General features: G+C 32.4%; 1 protein-coding gene across 9 annotated transcripts in view; it reads right to left on the minus strand.

Moving 5' to 3' along the window:
* Bcas3 (BCAS3 microtubule associated cell migration factor) overlaps positions 1-25525 on the minus strand; it is a 573169-nt gene that overhangs the window by 388179 nt on the left and 159465 nt on the right. For all 9 annotated transcript variants that reach the window (XM_005321544.5, XM_078042365.1, XM_040269079.2 and 6 more), the window contains 3 exons: positions 22163-22246; positions 15072-15242; positions 6358-6451 (listed from right to left, as the gene is read on the minus strand). In XM_005321544.5, the coding sequence (XP_005321601.2) occupies positions 6358-6451; positions 15072-15242; positions 22163-22246 (349 nt within the window). The remainder of the gene's footprint in view (positions 1-6357; positions 6452-15071; positions 15243-22162; positions 22247-25525) is intronic.

Here is a 25525-nt window from a genome sequence, read left to right on the forward strand (position 1 = left end):
ATTGAATACCTTTGTACAAAACACCAATTAATAAAAGCTCAGACTATTATGTAATAAATATAATTCAGTCAATGAGGGAAAAATACATCATTTTGTAACATCACATTCTTTGATCACTTTAGTAAATTTATAGGAGAGAACTTAAATGGAAAGTGATACAAAATATATCACTTTAATTCTCAAAAATATTTTTGAAACTGTAATAGACCAAAAAAAAAATAACAATTACTGAAGTGTCTATGCATTTGTAATAGCCATGTGACCATATTGCTAAGACACACCATGTATGAACACACATCTCAATTCCAGAAAATAAACAAAGAAAATGAGAAATAAGAAAAATAAGACACCAATTAATGATAAGATCTAAGAAGAGTCATGACAAAACCCTATGGTTCTTTGTGAGAAACGGGGTATTACACTTGCTTTAAAAAAAAAAAAAACTTAAGATTGCCAAATAACTAATAACTTAATATTTTCTATACCCTTGCTCCTAATCAAGAAATACCAGTTCACTATTTTGAAGAGCAATAATACACAAAGCTAAACACAATTCAGATGAACTGCAAACAACTAAATAAAATTCTCTACTTACCAGCTTCTATTAAGCATTATACAAAGCAACTATGTAAGTGATTTGAGTTATAAACCCTCCAATTACCACAGATGTTTAATTTACAAAACTAGAATGTTACTGAAACACCTATTAAAAAACCTATCTCCTACATAACAGATTCATGAGTCCATTGTATAGAATGTGCTTTATAATATATTTCAAATGTACCCCGTTTTCTCTTCCTCACTCAATCAATCAGTACTTACTTGTATAAAGGCACAGATAATTATTTCCCAACTAATCATCTTTTAGTTTGAACTTAGCACTAATTTCCTTTTGAAGAACTCTCCCCAAAACCAGGTTCATATTTACTTATCTACTAGTCGATACTGCATTTAGGATTTTCCTTCCTTAAGGCTCTACTTACATATTTGTATCTCACCAGCAGGTTGCATATATTGGAACTGTCTTTTTTTAACTGAATTACCAATTCCTAGCCAGGCAATATGATCTGCCTTTCAATGTGTTCAACTGAAATGGGTAAAACCATATCAAGCTTCAACACTTGTTTTTTTGGTTTTGTTTTTTACTGTAGATTGAACCCAGGGGCACTCTACCACTATGCTACATCCTTAGCTCTTTGATTTTTTAAAATTTGGAGGCAAGATCCTGGTAAAGGTTGGTCTCAAGCTCAAAATTCTCCTCCTTAGTAGCTGGGATTACAAGCGTACACCACCACATCCAACTCAAGTTTCAGCACTTTTTTGACCTGGAGGGGACGGGGTACCGGGTATTGATCAGGAGCACTCGACCACTGAGTCACATCCCCAGCCCTATTTTTGTGTTCTTTATTTGGAGACAGGTTCTCACCGAATTGCTTAGCACCTTGCTTTTGCTGAGGCTGGCTTTGAACTCTCAATCCTTCTGCCTCAGCCTCCCAAGTCACTGGGATTACTGGTGTGCGCCAGCATGCCTGGCAAGCTTCAACACTTTTGATGAGGTAATTTTAACCAGTTCACCACCATGGGCTGCTTTCACAATATATGAAGCCTAAGGACAACTTTCCCAAAATAATATTTATTTAAAAGACAAACTACATGAGATGTTAAAAATTTATCAGGGCTGAGGATGTAGCTAGCCTGTCTAGCATGTGGGAGGCTCTAAGCACCATCCTTAATAACACAAACAAAATCAAACATATAGATATATGTGTATGTATGTGTGTGTATGTACGTGCATAATGATATATGTAGGTTCTATAATAATTTTGCAGCATATTCAATATTGCGATAATTGCGTAACAAAAGTGAAGTTATATGAAAATATTCACTATTTTTGTTGCTGGTAAGATCAAAGATATAGCTAATGCTAATACTCAATGAAAAAAATGCTGTTTTTTGAAATTGCCATGTATTAACTCAATTAACAGGCATCTATGAGTCAGTAGCCTATTTTGAGGTTACTTCCAATGATATATAAATTCATAAATTGTTTTATAAAACAATTATATACAATCAATATGAGAAAACTCTATAGACACTATGAACCATCTCAAAATGAATAAATTCCAAAATAGCTCTAGGATTCTTTCATCAAAATATCAATAGAAAACTGAGGGAGTGGGGAAAAAAATAAAGTATTGATTGATTTATTAGCTTTATTTTCATAACAGGGAATATCATGCCTACCAGAGAGCCAAGTGTTCAGAGTTGGGAATGGTTTCAAATTAACACATTCAATAACTTTCTTAATACACTGAGATCCATGCAAGGCACAAAAGGTATATGTAAATAAATAAATAATTTACTATCTTAAAAAAAAAAAAAAAGATAAACAACATCTGATCCCTAACTGGGAGGAAGACAGAGGTTTATAAAGGAAAGAAGCATTTAAACAAATAATTATCACAAAATAAATTACATCATACTCCTAAACATAACACTCTAGGAAAATGGAAAATAGTTCTAAATATTTTTAACAATCTTATATAAACACAAATATGGGAGGTCAACACCAAATGGCAACATGCACTTCAAAAAAAATGAAACAATTTTAATGGAAAATCAATGACAATGATAGTGATGACTATGAAATTCTTTACATTAATTGATATGTTCTTCATATAATACAAAGTCATGAAGAGGAAAAATGTATCTCAAAATGACAAAAGCACTTGAAGTGGCATCTGAAATATACACTAATACAAAGGCAATTTGACCTAATGGATGAATATAAAAATAAGTCATGGGGCTGGAGATGTGGCTCAAGCGATACGCACTTGCCTGGCATGCATGAGGCCAGGGTTCGATCCTCAGCACCACATACAAACAAAGATGTTGTGTCCGCCGAAAACTAAAAAAATAAATATTAAAAAAAATATTCTCTCTCTCTTTCCAAAAAAAAAAAAAAAAAGTCATACTGGTTACCCCAACTGGAGTGCTGTGACATAACTTCCATAATGTTTCTTCAGATTTAACTGAATTCTCACAACGTTCAATTTCAATAAATCTTTGTCTTTATTAATTAAATCAATCCTACTGATCACCAATCACTAAAAAATTGTTCTCCATAAAAAATTACTAATTGAGTTATTAGAACGAATATTATTCAAAGTACTCTATATTACTCTCTTACCATCATTCATTATTTTAAAAAAAGGAGAAAATAAAGAATCTTTCCCATCAATTTTAAGTGATATGATCATTTCTGAGAGATAAGATAAAAATGGTAGGCTCCTCAGATACATCAACCAAATGGATAAGATCTGAAAAGACTATAAATTTTTAAATACTATATCAGCCATGAAAGCAAAAGAGCAATTTTATCATTTACTTAGAAACAAAGTATTTTAAAAAATACCTAATTTTTCAAAACTAGAAAGTATTACCAACTGCTTAACAAGCTTACTAAAAAAAAAAACTGATAGCTAAAAAAAGGAAAAAATAAGGAATTTATCAGTCTAAATATATTGGAGAACTGTGGTAAATTCCTGCTTGATAAGATAATTCTTTCTTTAGAGAAGACTAGCATAAGTAAATGCAGGAATATGATAGAATTAGAAACATCATTTTTCAACCTTTAATGTAATAGAACTATTAATTTAAAAGTTTTAGAACTGAGGTCAAAATAACTCTCCAAAGAATACTTGCTAATTTCCACAAGGAAAAAAATCCTATCTCAAATGTATGTAGTCATTTGATGGTCACTAACTTTTCCAAATGATGAAACAGAAATAGAGACATGACCTGATATGTTTCCTATTGGGATAAAAAGTTGGACATGGAAGTTCTTAGGAAGTTTAAAAATAAACAAAGAAGACTAAGTAGTTTTAACTTTTCTAGACTAACTTCCACTTAGCAGAAGAAATACAGGAATTCTCAAAACATTATAATGAAAAACTCTGATAAATCCAGATTTTTAATAACACAAATGCTTTGGACAGTGCAAAAATAAATAAATAAATAAAGGGGCTAGGGATGTAACTCAGTGGTAAAGACTGCTTGGCTAGCATTCACAGGTCCTGGGCTGCATCCCCAGTACCACCAAAAAAAAAAAGGAAAAGAAAAAGGTACAAGCTATATGCTATATTAAAAGGAATTTAAAGAGACCTATAATGTAAGGAGCAAACCTTAGACCGTGGTTTGAAGTAGTTACAGTAAATATTTTTGGGAAATTTTAAATCATGAATTACATTATTTTACATTATTTTTCTGAGCTATAATAATGATTATATAGGAAAAGGTCCTTTTTTAAGAAATGCATGATTAAATGAAACTGGATAAAATATTAGTGTATAAGACATGTTCGGAAGTTTCAGGAAAACACATGTGCTTGTGCTTACACACACAGAGAAATATAAATGTGAACACCTGTTGAATCTAGATGGTAGTGGTACATGTATGACTGTTGTACTACTTTTTTATTTCATTTTTCCATCTTTTCATAATAAAAAATGAAAAGTAACAGGGCACTCCACATATAGTGCTATAATACTAGTTTTTATCATTTTTTTAGAAAACCAGAAAAACTAAGAGCATATGCAATACAATAGGAAAATAAAAGTAAATGAGCTTATGAGTTAAAAAAACTTTCAAGTTACAAAGAAAATGCCATTCACATACATTAACATTCTGATTTAGAATACTTGAAGCTTTTGTCATAATAATAATACAAAAATCAATGCAACTCAAGGAAGCAACTAGGAATGTAAAGAGAGAACCCATAGAATGGGAGAAGATCTTTTCTAGCTACTCTTCTGACAAAGGATTAATATCTAAAATGTATAAAGAACTCAAAAAAGTTAATGCTGAAAAAGCAAATAACCTAATTAATAACTGGGCAAACAAAATTTAAGACACTTCTCAAAAGAAGAAACACATACAGCCAATAATTATATTAAAAAATGTTCAATATCATTAGCAATTAGGGAAATGCAAATCAAAACCACACTAAGATTTCATGTCCCACCAGTCAAAATTAAGAATTTAGACAATAATAAATGCTGGAAAGGATGTGGAGAAAAAGAAACACTTTTACACTATTGGTGAGATTGTAAATTAGTACAACCACTATGAAAATCAGTATGAAGGTTCCTCAAAAGACTTGGTATGGAACCATCATATAACCCAGCTATACCATTCCTCAGTATTTATCCTAAAGACTTTAGCTGGGTGTGGTGGCCAGCAACCTGGGAGTCTGAACCAAGAGGCTTACAAATTCAAAACCAATCTCAGCAATGTAGCAAGGCGCTAAGCAATTTATCAAGACCATAATTCAAAACAAAAATTAAAAAAGAGACTGCAGATGTAGCTCAGTGGTAAAGTCCCTCTGATTTTAAGTCCCAGTATCAAAAGAAAAAAGAAAAAAAAAGGAACTAAAATCATCGTACTAAAGTAATACACGTATACCCATGTTTATAGCAGCACAATTCACAATAGCCAAACTACGGAACCAGCCTAGGTGCCATCAACAAATGAATGGATAAAGAAAATGTAGTATATATACACAATGGACTTTTAATCAGTCATAAAGAAAAAGGAAATCATGTCATTTGCAGGAAAATGCATGGAACTTGAGACCATTATGTCAAGCAAAATAAGGCAACTCGGAAGATCAAGGCTCCTATGTTTTCTCTCATATGTGGGAAAAAGGAAAAGAAATATGGGGCAGATCTCATGAAAATCAAAGGGAAATCAGTAAAGGAAAGGGAACCTTCGGTAGAAGAAGGGAAGGGAGAGGAAAGTTTTGGGGTACGATATTGGCCAACTATATTGTTATATTGTGCCCAAGTATGAATATGTAACAAAAAATCTAATCATTATGTACAACTAAATAATGGACCATAAAAATATGTGGAAAAAAAATCAATGCAACTCAATAACACTGTTTATCTACCACTGCAATTTAATCACCACTTTACTGGGAGTGAAACTATTATTCTTTGACTGGTTATAAGTTGTAAAGAAATTCATTCATTCAATATATTGAGGACAACTAACATTTCTTTTCTTTTTTTTTTTTTTTTTAGAGAGAGAGAGAGAGAGAGAATTTTTTTTTTAATGTTTATTTTAGTTCTCGGTGGACACAACATTTTTGTTTGTATGTGGTGCTGAGGATCGAACCCGGGCCGCACGCATGCCAGGCGAGCGTGCTACCACTTGAGCCACATCCCCAGCCCCCAACTAACATTTCTGATATACACTGACAACATGGAGAAAAGTCATATTCCATATTTTGTATTTTCCATTTCCAAAATACTTGGCTGGAAAACTCATGAAATAAATGGCAAAATAAAAACTTACCACTTGTATTAAAAGCCATACAGCACACTGGCTTCTCGTGGGCAGGGAAGTGGGCCACAATGCCATCACTGTCAGAATCTTCACTCACTAGCACCTTCAGAAAAGAAAGAAAGGCAAAAGGAGGTTAATATTTTCTAAACAATAACTGAGCTTGAAGACTATAAATAGCTACATCTCAATATCCCTAACCAAATAACTTACTTCCACTATTTTAGAAAACTATTCTTATCAATATGAGAATTCCACTTAAGAAATTAGAAGATAAAACATACCCCTAGAAGATAGGCATATATATTCTAAAAACAGTTGATCTGAGTGTAAAGGACACAGGCAAGTATTTCTTCAATTACAAATGAAGGGGCAAAAAGCCAAAATCAAGTAATTTCAAGTCTTTAACAAAATATAATCAAATATAGCTTTACTCAAGGACATAAAATATACTTTTTATCTTTATAGACTGCTGGAAAAAATTTTTCCATTAGAATTAAAAATTAGAATAGAATACGAGATCAGAAAAAATATATAGCTTAAGTAAAATTCAAATAAACAAATAATTACCAAATAAAATTTTTTATTTTAAAGTACAAAAATGTCAACTTTATTACTTACTTATAGATGGACAAGGAGTTCTTTGAAAATATTATACTACTAAGATAACACATAAAAAAGCACAAAAACAATAGAAGAGGTAGCTTTATATTCCCAATGTGATTTATTATTTTCCCTTAATTTTATAGATACATTGAAATATAATTTACAATCTATAAAGTATGTCCCACCACTAGTGCACTGAACAATAATTTTATTTTTCATTTTTTTGGACTGGGTATTGAACCCAGGGGCTCTTTACCACTGAGCTACATCCCCAGTCCTTTTTTTATTTTTTTTGGTACTGGGCATTGAACTCAGGGGCAGTCAACCACTGAGCCACATCCCCAGCCCTGTTTTGTATTTTATTTAGAGACAGGGGCTCACTGAGTTACTTATGGTCTCACTAAATTGCTAAAGGTGGCTTTAAACTCATAATCCTACTGCCTCAACCTCCTGAGCTGCTGGGATTACAGGTGTGCACCCCTATGCCCGTCATCCCCAGTTCTTTTTATTTTTTATTTTGAGTCAGGGTCTCATTAAGTTGCTTAGGGCCTCGCTAACTTGTTCAAGCTGGCCTCAAACTTGTGACACTCCTGCCTCAGCCCCCCAAGTCACTGGGATTAGAGACATGCACCACCATTCCCACTGAACAACAATTTTAAAAGAAATGTTTTTGCCTATCAAATGTGCAAGGAAAAAACTTGTCAAAATATTGGATCACAGGGCTGGAGTTGTGGCTCAGTGGCAGACTGCTTGCCTGGCATGCATGGGGCACTGGGTTCGACCCTCAGCACCACATAAAAATAAAAAATAAAAATTAAATATTAAATCCAAAAAATAAATATTAAAAATATATTGGATCACAATATTTAGACATAGAAAATACAATTCTCAGCAAACTAAAAAATAGTCCTACCAAGGCAAAATTCATTTTTTTCTTTCAAAATTGCTAGTGGAGTCAAGCATTACATGTCATATAACCTGCTAGATGCTGGAAGCATAAACCAAATACTATTCAAGCCCTGAAAGACACAGTAAATGACCAGATCAGTTACTTTACTTGCAAATTTGGACAAAAAAACCTGTAAGTATTGGGATAGTACTTTTGTTTGTGAAAGCTTTACATTAATACAATTTACATATGATAAAAGCCACTCATTTTAACTTTATAATTCGTATAGTATTATATATTATATTTATATAGTATTAAACCATCAAAACAAGCTATCACATAAAAATGTCTGAAATGTCATGATTCTAATTTTTATCCTTAAAAATTACTTATCTTACTGCTCTGGCTAGAACCTCAAATCCAGTCTAGCTACAAATGTATCAATGATGTTATTTTTCAAAGAACCAACTATAGCTATGGCAAATGCCTAAAACACCAGCTAACCAGGGAAGCTGACAAAGGAGAATTAAGTTTGAGGCCAGAGGCTGGGGTGGTGGCTCAGAGGTAGAGTGCTCGGCTAGCATATGTGAAGTACTGGGTTTGATCCTCAGCAACACATAAAGTTAAATAAAGATATTGTGTCCACCTATAACTAAAAAATAAATAATTTTTTAAAAAAGTTTGAGGCCAGCTGGGGCAACTTAGTGAAATTCTTGTCTCAAAACTAAAAACTAAAAAACAAACAAAAGGCTGGGGGTATAGCATAGTGGTAGAGTACCCCTGGGTTCCATGCTAAGTACTATAGGAAAAACCAAGAATGAAACAAAATAAAAACAATTGCAGATTTTCTCCAGTATTTTACTATTCATTGATTGATTTCCATAAAAATTTTGATAGCTGCCTCATTTTTTTCACACTGGCTATAATCTGCCCTTCTTTGTGTAATTTCTTAAGAGGAAAGCAAAAATAATTAGTTTTAGACAATTTTTCTCTCCTAATATAAGTATTTAAAGCTATAAATTTTGCTCCAGGAGATATCATACCTGTCATCTATAATTTTCAGTATGTTCTACTTTTATTCAATTCAAAATACTTTCTAATGTCATCACGCTTCTTATTTTGGCCTATCAGTTTTTTACAAATGTGTCATTTCTTTACCAAATACTTGGAGAGTTGCTTAATTTAATTATGTTATTGATTTCCATTGTGCTTAGAAAACCTATTTTGCATAATTTTATCCTTTTAAAGAAATGCACATTTATTTTATGGCCAGGAAAATATGTCATATGTCATATCATATAATGTTCTAGGTATTCTGGAAAAGAACAGGCTTGGGGTACAGTAATTAGGTCAAGTTGGTTAACAGTGTTAATCAAATCTTCTGAGTCATTATTACTTTTATGTGTGGTTCATCTATCAATTATTTAGAGTCAAGTATTGTGATTTTGAACTGTGATTTCTTCTTTCAAATCTGTCAGATTTTGATTAATGTTTGTTGGGGTTCTAATTTAGGTGTCAATATATTCATAAATGTTTTACTAAATGTATTATAGTGACCATCTATCATTATGAAAAGTCCCTTTTTATATTTTTCACTGGAAGTCTTTTGGTGGATATTAAATACCCATTCCAATTCTATTTATTATTATCATTTACATAATATACTTTTGTCATCCTTTTATTTTCTAACAAAATTGTCTTTAAATCTAACATTGGTCTGGTCAGACACTGCTTTGCAACTTGACTCCATTTACAATTGACACTGTTCCTCTGATTTTTTAAAAAATATTTTGTATTATATTTTAATTCCTCTGCTAATTTTTTAAGTAACTTCTTAGTGGTAGTTGAGTGGTTTAGAACATGCATCTTAACCTATCATCTGCTTCCTGTTGACACTGAGTGAATTCTAGCAAAATATACCTGCCTGCTACAATGTAACTGCATTTACTCCCTATTCATTTGCACTTTCACCTATTGTCCTAACAACTGAAATAATTTTACGATTAGTTCCTTAAGGACTCCTCCAAATATTAAAGAAATTAAATGAAGAAAAACATGTGTATCTATACTCTTTCTTCAAATATTTTTTCTGCCCCTTTCTAATCTCTTTCTGAGATTCCAAATACACATGTGTTTTAGTCAGCTTTTCCACTGCTGTGACTAAAAGACCCGACTAGAGCAATTATAGAGGAGGAAAAGTTTATTTGAGGGCTCACGGTTTCAAAGATCTTAGTCCATAAAAGGCCAGCTCCACTCCTAGAGGCTCAAGGTGAGGCTGAACATCATGGGGAAAAAGTGTGGCAGAAGGAAGCAGCTCACATCATTATCAGAAGGCAGAGGGAGAAGTCTCCACTGTCAGATACAAATATATACTCATAGCCATGCTCCAATTCCCACCTCCTCCAGCCACAACCCACCTTCCTCCAGTCACCACTCAGATAATCCTATCAGGGAATTATTCACTGATTGGGTTAAGGCTATAACCCAATCATTCGTCCTCCAAACCTTGTTGCAGTGTCTCACAAGTGAGCTATTGGGGGATACCTCATATCCAAACTATAGCAACATGCCAGCTTATATAGTGCTGGCCCAAATGCCTCTGAGATTCTGTTCATATTTCATCAATAGCTTCCTCTCTATTCTTCAACTGGCCACAAGATGAACTGTAATTTCAGCCTACCAGGAAGGTATACTGTGCCTGCTCATTCCTTATCAACTTTACTATTTGACAGAGAACACTGGCATGCTTATGTTTTCACTTTCTAAACAATTCAAGTAAAACCCTCTCTAGTAGGAAAGCTGTTAATTCTATGCCAGATAAAAATATCCCTGAAGAATGTCAATAATGACATGAGAAATAAAATGTCATATGCTATATGACATTTCATTTATAGAACATTCCTTTAAAAAAAATCACAAAACTTTTAGAGTTGGAGAACACACTTATGGTGTTTTCATGGAGAAAGGGATATGGTGGAATGAAGGATGGCTTAAATACAAAGAGGTAACTATGGATGGAACAGAGTCATATCTTAATTATCCTGGTGGTTACATGAAACTTTTCAAGGGATAAACATTTATAGAACTGGGCTGGGAATATAACTGTGTACAGGACTTGCCTGGCATATAAGAGATGCTAGTTAAATCCCTAGCACAACAAAAACAAAAATACAATTATAAACACCCACATCTATGTACAAATGAACAAGCTAAATAAATGCTCTATAACCTAGTTAATAGTAATGTGCCATTGCCAATTTCCAATTTTGATACTGCACTATAGAGAAGTAAGATATTATAAGAGATGATGATGTAAGACATGATGATGTCACCATTCAGATAAAGTGGGAGGAAGTGGGGTGAAAAGCATGTGGACAGATCTGCAACTTACTGTCTCTATGATTATTTCAAAACTAACAAATAAAAATAAAATATTTTGCAAGCTTTTGAGTTTCTCAGACACTGATAAGTGAAAAATGGTATCCGGGCTAGGGCTGTAGCTCAGTGGCAGAGTGCTTGCCTAGCATGTGTGAGGCACTGGGTTTGATCCTCAGCATGCATAAAAATAAATAAATACATAAATGAATAAATATTTAAGCTTATCAAAAATTGTATCAGTTTTAACTTACAATCCTCATATCAAATGAAATTGTGTATATAGATTTCATGTCATTTCTACATTTTTTTCCATTTCTATATTTATTTCAAAATAAAAACAATCCCATTCCTATCATTTTTATAACCCTACACTGTGTGTGTGTGTGTGTGTGTGTGTATATGTTTCTAAGAAAATTAGTTTTTGTTTGTTTGTTTGTTTGTGTTTTGGTATCAGGGATTAAACCCAGAGAAGCTTAACCTCTGAACTACATCCCCAGCCTTTTTTTTTTTTTTTTTTTGGAGACAGGGTCTCACTAAGTTACTGAGCTGGCTTTGCACCTGCAATCTGATCCTCCTGCCTCACCTCCCCGGCCACTGGGATAACAGGCATATGCCACTATGCCCAGCTATAATTAGCATTGAGCACGCATTTGATGGCAATACTGAAGACAGAAGCCATCAGTCAAAAGACACGTTAGATATGATCCATGGCAAAACCTCTAACTAAAATAAGGTTCTTTGAGTCTTATTTTTACAGAATTTGTAAATATAAATAACCATACACTTCTAGAAGGATCCTCTCCATTAAATCATCACCTTGCCTAAAACATCAACCCATTAATCAAATCATTAATACCAGAGATATCTCAGTATCTTTACTCACCATTTACCTAAGCCCAATGAACCTCTAACATTAACTGGACTATATTAGACAAAGTAAAGCACTTTAATTGATAAAAAGTGGATAAGTCTTCACTTCCCCATAAGAACAAAATATATCTTCCAAACCATTAAATTATTATAAATGACACTTGTTTTCAGGGCAAGAAATAGGTTTATGTCATCATTCTGAAGCATTTTATTTCAATTACAGATTTTACCACATTGCTAACTTCAATTGTATAAATGTGTAAAAGACAAATCATACCACTTAACTTATCTTAGTCAAGAAATGCTTTTAAATAAAACATGAAAGTAACATAGATAAAAATGGACACAAAGTCAATCAAATCCATTCCTCCTTAATGCAGTTACCACACAATAATCCCATCACCATAAAATCAAATTAATCGATACAAAGACAGTGAATCAGACTATATACATTACCACAGTGAACACAAAAATATCTTTATGAAAGGCTCAATAGATTTAAACAACAAAAGTCAATGTACTGTTCAGTTTAGCTTCTGAATATATATGGAAAGGAAAAACATCACAGCTATGGTGAAATATCAATGGGAAGGAGTAAAAGCGATAAGTCCATGACACGGACTACTGCAGTCTTTTTAATACAATAAAGTACAACCTAAAAACAGACGAAGATATCTTATTGACAAAAAACAGATGCACATTAATGAAAGAGTGGAAACGGTATTTTACTGTAGGAATTTGCTGTTTGAAAAAATATAATTTAGAAAATCCATTCCTTTTCCCTTGTAATTTTTAAAGTAAGCTGAAATTTCGAAATGTCATAATATAGCTCACAAACAAAAATAGAAAAGATGAAATTTATCATTTTGAACATTTGAGATTTTTAACTCTTAAAACTTAACACTTCTATGATTCTTCTTAAAAAATAACATTTGTTTCAAGCATTATCTTGTCATTCATTACAGAAAACTTTTGTATCTTCACAAGCTATAATCCATTTACACAAACTGTAACCAAGAATTTGTATATAAATAAATAAACACACTTCGTTTTTAACCTCTCCAAAATTTATTCAGAAAAGGACAAGGCACAAAGGTTTTGTTTGTTTATTTGCTTGGGGGTTTTGTTTTTTAAAGAGAGAAGGTCTAGTTATGTTTCCTATGTTGGCCCTAAATTTGGGGGCTCAAGTGATCCTCCTTCCTCAGCCTCCCAAGAAGCTGAAATTAGAGGCCTGGGCCAATACACTCAGCTGAGAACTCTTTTTTTGTTGTTTTTATTTGGGGTGGACATTTTGTTTGCTAGTCTTTATTTTGTTTTTGTTGTTACCATTATTGGGTTTTTTCTTTCTTTCTTTTTTTTTTTTTTTTAAGGTAGTACTATGGATCAAACCCAGGGCTTCTGTACAAGTTAGGTGAGCTTTCTACCACTAACCACATCCCCACCCACAAAAAGGTAATGAATAACTAGAAGAAAAAGAAATTACTTTCAAATGACTATAGACTTAACACTCTTCAACAGACTTAGAATCATAGAAAATGTTGAATAGTTGTTATTACATATGTGAGTGGCATTGGTATTAAGAATCAGAAAATGAAAGGAAAATTTTTTGCATTAATGCTCAAAACATTAAAGGTTTATATGTCTAATTCCAATTTAAAAAGAAAACATCTGTGTCTATCCACACCAGATAAAACACACACACACACACACACACACAGAGGAAGTCATTATAGTCAACTGTAAAGTTTCCTAGCACTTCATTAAAAAAAGAAAAAGAAAGAGAAAAAGAAGCCTATGACATTTTGTTAACCATAAAGTTAAGTGTAAGGGGTAAAAAATTACTATTGTTCAGATTTTTTAAAAAAAATAAACATCTAAATTTAATAATCCCAAATTTCCAAGAAATTTTTTATTTGAATTGCAGCAAAGTTAACTTTTTCTTGAACTAGAAAGCAATCTTATAACAGAAACTAGAACATGAATACCTGCATATATAGTGCAAATAGATTTTCTGAAAGGACCATGGAATATTAAATGATAATACTTTAAAGACTCACAGTTTCTAAGCATTTTTTTCTGTATACATAATATATATTTTACATGAAAGCAAAACAAATTTATTTCACAAATGCAGTTCTACTCTTATTCCAGAAATTGGTTTTAGATTATGTGTTATAGCAATGATCACAAACTACTAGAACAAAAAATTAACTTCCTTTTAGAAATGTATTTGCAAAGTGAAGGCTATGATACAAAAGAAAACAGCTCATGAATACATAGTGGAGGATAAGGGAGAGGAATACACACATTTTGCCAGAAACATCTTACCAACAAGATAAAGATGCAAGCATAAATTAGTTTCCATGTTTACAATCACCCTTTCTAAATGTTTCTAAACCTACATTTTAAAAATAACTGTTTTACCCGAAGATAACAGTATTTGACAACAAGCACTATTATAAAATGTCATGTATTGTTTTTTATATTTATAATGAAATATGTTATAAATGTTGATATTATTCACTATGTAACTTGTAACCATCATTATTTAATTTTTTTAAAATTCCCCCAGATACATAGTTAGTAGGAACTAACTGTTTTATGTGAAAACCTTAACTGTTTTATGTGTAATCTTAGGATTTGGGTGACATGGGATTGTAAAAAAAAAAAAAAAGTATTATGAACAGAATAGTGTAATGAAATACAAAATTACTATTTTATCAAACAAATGTCCTGATACAGGGGTCAAGAGAATTTCCTGGAACCTAAACTTCATAGTTAGGTTTGATGCATTAATAATGTTTGAACGGATTTAATACATTACCTAATTATCATTTCTTGGAAAAAAAATCATCTGATCTAAGTAATTTTAATTTCTAAAATTCCAAATTATTAATCTACTAGGCAAAATATCCTTTGACTGTTTTTATCTTAGCCCTTATCTCTGCAGGTAGCACAAATATCATACACCCACAGTTCTTACCTGACCCTCACCAACTGTTTCAGTGTCAATGACTGTGATGATGCCTGGGACCAAAGGACTCCGTCGTGAGTTACTGTGGATGGTAATATCATCTTCTGTCACACCTGAGGGCAGTGTGCCTGTCAGCTGAGTCACCACTTTCCCAACCATCGTCAGGCCACTTTTCAATGTCTACACAATGAAAAGCAAATATGTAACCACACATCAACATACAGAGTCTAAATAGAAATATGAACTTTACTAATTATCCTATTTTATATTGAATTATTGATTCTATTACAATCTGTTTTGCACCAGCAAACTGTCATAGATGTTTCATCTGACTTTCACCATGTTGAATATTCATTAGAAAATCAGGGGGGATAGTAGAGAATAGGACAGACAGCAGAATACATCAGACACTAGAAAGGCAATATGTCAATCAATGGAAGGGTAACTGATGTGATACAGCAATCTGTATACGGGGTAAAGTTGGGAATTCATAACCCGCTTGAATCAAACTGTGAAATATGATGTATTAAGAACTATGTAATGTTTTGAACGACCAATAATAAAAAAAAATCAGTATTACTTGAAAGGAATGGCATCTAATAAAGTCAGCACAGTGGGAATAAGGCCATAAGTAAATGAGTATGATCATAATTGAAGATCTGTTTCATATAAATTGTATTTTATAGAAATATTTCTTTTATTCATCCCTTTTACTGTATGCATCTTAAAATACATGACATAAAAGAAGTAAAAATTGTAATATTCTTTTTTCTGGAAATATTACATATCTAATTTTACATCTATTTTCTACCATGAAAAAGACTGAGTTACTGGTAGAATAATTATGTGAAAAGAGACTATGCTTCTCAAATAAACCTATAATGTGCTGTTATATATATACTATATGCCAAGAGTTGTGATGTGGAAAATAGTCTCCACATCATTACTAGATGAATGAAATATCATTTTAAATTATATAAGAAGGTTCTTTTCTATCTGGTAACAGAAAATAATTCAACATAGTATTTCTAATCAACTATTTCAATTAAAGATAAATTAATGTTTCATAACTGCATTTTAATTCCACTTCAATCAGAGCAAATAGTTAAAGCCAACGTATATCTATTTTATCTAGTATGTAAATATCTTCTGATTATAAGATGTATTAATAAAAATAGTTTTAAAGAGGATTATTTTTCCATGTGAAAGGAAGAAAGCCAAAACAAACAAACAGGGTAAATAACAAATACTTGAAAATCAGAACCAGGATAGGCAGATAAGGAGAAATCAAAAACTTCATGCTAAACAATATATGCACATTTTCACAATTCTTATGTAGTGAGGAAATTTATTAATACACTTTAAACTATTCTTTAGTGAGATAACTCTTCTAAAATAACTATGGGAAAAACATCGTCACCTATATTCAGGCATAAACTATAGCTAAAATTTTAATTGTAAATTATTATACACACAATTTTTTAAATTATAATTCATAAATGGTACCCAAAGAAGTTTGTTTATGAAGGTGTAAATGTGATTAAGCAACAATTATATGAGAATTTAAAAAGGAAAAGAATTTCCCAAAGAAATTTTCCAATAAAATGCAAGTAGTATATGCCTCACTTGACTGCAGCTCCATTCCATAGCACCTTCACTATGTACTAGGGATTGCCACTGGCTCTTAACATAAACTACCTCGATAGACTTCTTTATTTTATAGAAGAGAAAATTGCCCTAGGACATTTAAGTAAAATGGCAGCTTAAACAGCTAACCAATGACAGAGCCAGAATTCAAAACAAGGACTACTTGTCAACAGAGGGTGGTTTTAGCCATTACCCTATCCTATACTGCCTTGCACTCTATTCCCACTTATAACTGCTTGTGATCTCACAGCTCATGAATATAAAACACAAATGTCTTGTGGGGAAAGAGGCAGAGGAAAAACTAAGAACCATAACAATGTGTTCCTAATAAATACTTAAATAAAATGAGCAGCAAAGCCATCTGCTGAATTCAAGCAAAAAGATATAACATACAGCAGAATGAAAACAATAAATAAACCACAAATCAATTGTAACTGTTTTGTTTAGTGCTAAAAACTCAAACTGCAGTGATTATGAAACACATTAGTGTTCCTCAATTAGCAACCAAACGTTTCCTTCAATAATTCACAAGAAATGACTTACACAAAGTCTGTTAGAGTGTTGTCAGAGTAAGCCTCTGAAGGACCTAGAGAATCAGGCGCCACAGTGTATTGATGTCAAGAGCTGGCCAGGAAGCCTGATTAACCTCTGAGATGCCTCAGCTGATGTACTCATTCCATTAATGCTAATGGAGATGCTCCCACTTAGAGGTAGCTATCCCTTTATCAAAGGAATGCCTTTCAGTTTTAAAGTCTTTGGTTGTATATCCTCTGCATTTGCCCCTGAGCCTATTACTTCATGCTCTTATACCAATGAATAGGAATAAAACTAAAAGAACTGGAGCACATAAAAAGTGGAAAGTAATGTACCAAAGCAAACCACAAGGTAACGATAAAAGTTCACGTAAGAAAACAAGAGAAGGGTGTACAAAGGGGAAAAGCAGTAGTATATTTCATAGTTCAAGGCTCATATCACACGAGTTCTTGATTTTTTTGAAAGAATTATGACTACTGATGTAGTTATCTTTTAGAGGACAAAAATCTAAATCCAAATTTCAACAGTCATCAAATCTGTAATTCTTGTTGTCATATGACAGTATCATTAGCTATTTACTTAGCTATTTATCATACTAATTAACAACAGGGTGGGAAGAAGGGGAAGCAGGAGTGTTAAATTTTTTCTGCATTAGTAAAGACCTTTGTTTTTAGGATAAATGTGTTTTCCACATTAGAATAATGCACATCTATCAGCACTAGTTTCCAGAACTAATCTATATCATGTTATTTAACAATTCTCACATACCATCTTTAGAAATCAAAATCACCTCACGGTAAATTGTCTTTCCACTTGACTTCAGTAGCTAAAGTATGTGTATGTGATAATTTCCTCAAATATATTCAAGAATGGTGAAGGCTATGCACAGATTAGGAATAGAGAACTCTAGGGCTGGGGATATAGCTCAGTTGGTAGAGTGCTTGCCTCGCATGCCCAGCACCAAATCAATCAATCAATCAATCAATCAGGAATAGAGAACTCTAATTTGGCCAAATGTAGAGCCTCTTCATGATGCAAGATATCCACATTTAAAAGTTCACTAGATCCCTGATCAGTTTTTACAAGCGTACTCACAGAACAAAACTCACACAAGTGTGAGAAAATCCATAATGATCTGTAATTCAAATTAGCATGGAGCATATTCTGTTCTGTCATAAACAAATATAACAAAGGGTCACTAGTCATCCTTAACCTTTCCCATGCCATATCATTTTCCCCACTCTCCATTAGTGCTTATGGTGCTGTACTCACAAAACTGTTAGTTGTCATTAAGAAGTCATCACATACCAAGAGAAAACAGAGACATTTTTATTAAATCAATTGATGACACAGGGTTTAAAACATCATAATAGGACAGTTATGAGGAAACTAGAATATATGGACCAAGATTTTATAAATATATCAAAGTAATCTGATTGAACAATTTTAATATTAAAATTTTTCCTTTATCACTACCATAGAAAATTCTTCATTGGTATATATAAAGAAAGTCAAATGAACTGTTTTAAAAAGCAAAGAGTAAAAAATCTAAAAGTATGAAGATTAATTTTTACATGCTATTTGGAAATTCAGAAAATGTTTAAAGGATCACTGCCTCTAAGGAGTTCCAAGTGCATATGCAGTTAATATATTTTATTCTCACAATTATAAAATGAGAGAAAAAATTAAACACAGAATAATCCTTCTATGTAATAAAAGAGGTAAATAACCTTTTGATGCCACAAAAAAGTTGTCATCAGACAGGAGAAAAAGGGTGATGATTACTCTTGTGAAGAAAATGAGTTAACAGTGAAGTAATTTCAAGATAAAGACCTCCTATCCTAGAATCAAAGGCCTGCCAAAGGGGGTCTACCTGGAGAGTCTCTCCATGCTTTATGTTGGTACTAAGAAATATACAACAAAACAGTGAACCTCTTCTAGTGTTCGATAAAGTAATCATGGTAATCATTCAGGTGACCTTTGTTTATATAATAAAAATAATCTCAACTTCCAAAACTGGATTAAAATGATCCAAAACTGACAAAGTCCTAGAACTTCACTATCATCTCAAACTCAAAATTAGTTTTACAAAAATTTTTGAAGTAAATTCTGATAAACAAGGAGTCAAACATCATGAATAAGAACCAGCAGAGAAAGCAACAGAAACAGACCCAAAAGGCAAACATGAGACTTATCAAGAACAGACATTAATATGACGAGGTTTATTGCACCTAAGTGAATTTGATAAAGTGAGAAAATGGAAATCCAGAGAACAGAAACAATCTCTATTTTCTAAAACATTTTATCAAGGAATATGTGTTCAACATTTTTTGTTCATTTATTAAGATTATCACATAATTCTGTCCTGGTAAATGTGGCAGAATATACTCACATCTGAGTGATCAACCAGCCTTTTATTACAGAATGATTCCAAGTTGATTGTGACTCACACAATTTCCTATATATTATTTCTTTTTTCCTGCAATTCTACCACTGAGCACCATCCCAGCCCTTTTTATTTTTTACTTCGAGACAGGGTCTTGCTGAATAGCTGAGACTAGCCTCAAACGTGGGATTCTCCTGCCTCAGCCTTCCTGACAGCTGAGATTTCATGTGTGCCTCCCCCCCACACTTCATAATGCTACTATCAATTTTCTTTATCAAGGTAATCTGGCATCATAAAACAAAAATAGGCAAAAGACACTTATTCTCTGGAAGTGTCTTTATATTATTGTTATTGTTTATTCTTAAATCTTTGATAAAATTCTCTAGAGAAGGTTTCTAGATCTCTTTGTGAGAATTTAAAAATAGATTTTATATTCCCTGAAACAGAAAAGCACAGTAATTACTGAACAACATGATAGATTTTCACAAGTCAACACACCCATAATGTAGCAACAACAGAATGAAGAATATATTTAGAATGCCAAGAAGTCATTTCCCTGTAGGTGCTATGCAAAACTAGAACAATTTTATTCCTCCGAAGGTCAATTTACCAACAAGTAATATATCTTCCTAGAGAACGCCAATTATCCAATATTTTCTACATAAAAACATTCAAATTGTGAATGTAAAATGAAGGATCACTCTGTGTAGGAGTTTCAGCAAAATAATTTGACAATATTTTTAAGGAAATTTTAAAATATCCATGTTCTCTGACTCGAATAAAAAGTAAACAAATATTATATGGATATGAAAAAAAATTTCCAAAAATATTAATGACAACTGAGTTAGGTATAACTATAAGCTACTACCAGATTAGGGTACAATACATAACTGTAAGGAAAACACTTCTAAAAATTAAATGCGCATTTACAGACATACATAGACACACATGATTATCAGGAAATGGAGGGCTTTAGCGTTTATGGCTGTATTTTTTCCTTTATTTTGTAAATTTATAACCATCAACATGAATCAACACTAACATCAGGCAAAAACAATTAAAATAAATTATTACTTTATTCAAAGTAAACATTGCTAAAGTTAATAATGAATTCTCATCAACCCATGACCTATTGGAAATTGACTAGATTAATGTGTTGTTTTAAGATATAAATTCTTACAGTCTAAATGCAGAAGACCTAACACAGTACCTCACAGTTCCCAACACTGTTATTTTCAAATCATATTAATCATAACCTCTATCCAGTATACCCACAGGGAAAACACTGAGTAAAGCAGGTCACTTTTCTTTTTTTGTAAACACACAAACACATAATAATAGCAAACAAAATCCAAAAAGTTGTCCTCCCCTTTATAACAGAAAATTACTCAAAATGCTAATATAATAAGCTATCCTGATCCAAGTGAGCGAGACAGATATGTCTGAAGAATCTAAAACACAGACTTCAGCGTTATGTGTTACAAACTAACAGAATAATATGGAATAACTTGCTTAACTATGCCAACTTAGGTTACTCTTTGAAATAGCCCCCATTATTTTTGCAAATGGATGAAGAAAAGTGAGCATTCTTCAAAACATTTTTGAAATACAAATACATAATGCTATAAGTATAAGGACTCATTCATTATTTCCCTTCTGAGTAAAAAGTATGTAATGTTTCTCTCATCAAACCAAGGAACACATTCTAAACACAACATGTAAGCATTTGTGATCAATCTTGAAGTATTTTTGTATTTGTTTTACATAAAAGAGTGTGACCTTTGATTCCCTCCCTGTGGTTTATTTTACACTGTTGTTCTTTTCTGAATAGTTGTGCTTTCTATTACATGCTGTCATTTAGATTAACTGTATCATCCCTATTATTAGAACTGTTTTGTTGTCTACTTCACAATTCAAAAGGATAGTGGTTATTAGAATATCTTATAATCAGCATAAAGCTTACCATGCATCATCAAAATTGACCCTCTAACACACAAAAAAGTACTCATTTGACAAACGTGAAGGGGATAGCTCTTAACATGAAAGAACCTTTGAATGTGCCAGAGGATTGCCTCAAGTTTTCATAAGGAATTATATTCTTTTTATGTATTTAAAAAAACCTCAAAAATGTTCAAAGATACACAGGGAAATCAGTGTAGGTAGAAGGATACAAATAGCAGACATAGAATGCAGAAGTCACTATTTAAAACATGTAAAGCTTCTTTCAAATGTGGTATTAATTAGTTACCAGACTTTAATCCAGTTAACAGATTTTAAGATTTTAAATTGGATAAGGACAAACCCTAGAATCATTAGAACAAAAAATTTATTTACCTTTCAAGATCAAATACCAAATTATTTATTTAATCATCAATTCTCATGAACGAAAAAGAAAAAAAATTCTGATTTACTTCTTTCAATTTATTCCACACATGTGAATGAAAATGGAAGGGACAATGCCAATACACTTCAGAAGCAAACCTGATAATTACTCCACATAATCACTACTCCTAGAGAAGACTGAGGTACTCACTTTAGCAGCACTAATGACTGTGGCAGTATAAGACTGAATGTTGTCTCCACAGGCTCCACCACGGGACTGATGACATCGAATCAACTGGGGGGAAAAAGAGAGAAAAAGTTCTATGAAGCTGTTTAAGGCTATTAGGTAGAGCTTATTTACTGAGCATAATGATGATGGTGGGTGGGAATGTTTGCATGAGTGTATTTCAGACAAAACAGCTAAAAGCCCTGCTGAGACACTTTTCCCCTTTTTATAATCTACTGGTGCCACTCAGGCAGTTTCATGCTCAACTACGGTTTTAATTACAAGAGGAATAGTCTTTAAGAATTCATAAACTCTGAAATGGTAGGATTTGGAGTCTGGCAGCTTTTCTACAAATAAATCTCAAAAACATAATCAAAGGATTTAGACATGACTTCCTAACATTAAATATTTGACATGCTAGCAAATTGCATGTTTTGTCCTCTTAATTTCTCCACAAAGATTATAAAAGGAAACATAAAAAATAAACAAAAGATTTTTGCTATATTTGCATTTTCAATTGTGTCAGTGGAAAAGCAGCACAAATTGTACATAAATCAACTATGACACATACACTAGCGGTCCACTTCAGAGAGCTTACTGCTTTTACCATTAGGATAAAAAAGACATGCCCTCATCCGTGCCTGACATAAACAAATCAACCTGCCAATTTTCAAAGTGAATCGCTACTTTGATATGTATGAATCTCTAAAATGTGAAGCAATAAACCTGAATTAAATTTTCACTTGTCCTACACTTGCCATATTTAACAAAAAAAAATCAGCCAGTTTTGTATGTTTAATTAAAAAAATAAACTGATAATAGTAGAGTATTACAACAATACTGCATAGTAATAAAAGTTTTTGAAAGCCTTTGGAATGCACTAAATATCTAAACCTAAAAATGCTTTGCATCGCTTAAAACCAGGATGTTTGATGATGATTAACATGTAATCATTTTATTCTTTATTCACAATTTTGCTTCATCATTCACATTTGCAGGTGGGTGGGAGGGGGCAGTGCTGGGGATTGATCCCAGGGCTTCATATATGCCAGGCAAGTGATCTAGCTCTAAGTGACAGTCCCAGAAAAACTGGGGACTCACATTACTTTTTTTAAATTCCTCTAAAAATATTCCTATAACAGAATGGAACACCTTTATATATCTGATATGCAACATCATGCTTAGGCAATCTCAGCTTTGCTACACTGAATAGATTTCAAAGTGAGTGGTTAGCACATGTAAATAGTAAAATAAAAAAAATCTTTAAATGATTATTTTAACTCATAAAAAGAATCTCTCTCACTTCTTAATTCATCCACAAATACACATTCAAAGAATTGTGAAAATTATACCTCTGCTGCCTCCTACTGCATGAGCATAGAAAGGCAATATTTTGGAAAGGCTATTCTCTGTTTCCTGCTTCTGGTAATTAAAATATTTGGGGACAAATATGTAAAAATAAGCAACATTCTTACTTTTTCAATTTGAGTACAACTCAGCATTTCTACAAATAAATTTTTATCTAAAACTTTTGGCCTGAAAAGTACAATTGTATCTCGATTAAACAAAATTAAAGATCAGTGAGAATTCCCTGTAGAATTCAAACATTCAAGTGGATTAATTTCTAGAAAATATTGATAGGTAAAAAATTAGTATGCCAAAGAGCATATATACTACTACATTCACTTTTGTGAAAGAAAGGGAAATATAAATTAATATATATAACATGTATTAAAATACATGAGCACATAGGGGCTGGGGTTGTAGCTCAGTGGTAGAGCACTTGCCTTGCATGTGTGAGGTCTTGGGTTCGATCCTGAGCACCACATAAAAATAAGTAAATAAAAATATTGTGTCCATCTACAACTAAAATTTTTTTTAAATATATGAGCACATAAATAAAAAAAGAAAAATGTACCCACCTATATTTCAAAAAATACCATAACCAAAATGAAGACAGGAAAAAAGAGAGGGATGAAAGAAAGATTAATGAAAATAGTTATTTGTACACCTTCAGTTTTAGGCAGCAAAGGCAGCAGGCATAATTAAGTAAAAATACCATGAACTTCTCTTATTTGGCTTAACTTTTATAGTGGTGTAGGCAAGGAATACGTAATTATTTTTTATATCATAGAATTAATAAATGTGCTGAAGTCAGCACAAGTCTACCAAGCTAAAGAAGGAACATATAAACATAAAATGGAGAATGCCAGAAAGAACCAAGTGCAAATATCAATGTGAACTTGGGATTTCTAAATCACATATGTGAATATGCATGTGTTTGTACACACACACACACACACACACACACACACACACACACACGTCATGCATATTTGCTAACTCATCGATGGAAAATGCCTAGAAGCAAAGACAGCCCAGTAGCAACAAACATATCTACTAGAAAAAGTTTATTCTCTAAGTAATATTGCCCATTAAAAAGAATCAGGAGAGCCAGAAACAGATTCCAAGGCTGAGGAAGAGTAAGTACAATATGAATTTGGACATATTCTTATGCCAGTTAAGTAAACAAATTTTTAAAAACTAGGAGTATATGTCATAATTTCATAGGAAGAAGCCTGAAGGCACTCCCACTGTCCAACTCTGGGACTATTTGAAACTCGAAATGATTAAGGATATTAGTTTTGTCAAGGTGTACATTGAATTTGTGCACTAAGTAATCATGATTTTAAAAATTTTAAAGAGTGATTATTTTGAATTTGTCTGATATTTTCTCTTGATTATATTCAGATTATGAAGTTCTGGCCAGAGGAGCACTGAGGTAATGTTTGATACTTTCACAGCACACATCACATCTGGAGATACATGCTACACATCTGTCCTTTTTCAGTGACTCACTTTTGTCATTTGAACCCAAAATAATAATCATGCTAGTTTAAAAAATGACTAAAGCTGAGCCTAAGAGAACATGCCTGTATGCCAAGCATTTGGGAGATTTGAAGTGGCATGATCACTTGAGCCTGGGAGTTCAAGCCTAGACTGAGTGACAAAGCAAAACCCAGTCATTCCAGAGGGTAGAGATTTACTAGTTCTGTGACTTCTGTCTTTTACTTTACTCACTACATCTTGATTTTATCAGTAGCTACTTAATAATATTTTATAACATATATAATTTTATAACATATATAATATATAATTTTAATATATAATTTATAACATGTATACTATAGAAAATTTTTCATCACACAACCAACAAAAATACTAATCTTCTTTTTAAGTCTGTAATATTTTTTAGGTTTTATTCTATATTCACATGCAGGGTGCTAAATAACAAAAGATATTACATTTTCTTATGTAAAATTTAGAGTTGTTTTGTCTTGAATTTTA

This window comes from Ictidomys tridecemlineatus, chromosome 3 (assembly GCF_052094955.1).
Source record: "Ictidomys tridecemlineatus isolate mIctTri1 chromosome 3, mIctTri1.hap1, whole genome shotgun sequence".
Lineage (NCBI taxonomy): Eukaryota > Metazoa > Chordata > Mammalia > Rodentia > Sciuridae > Ictidomys > Ictidomys tridecemlineatus.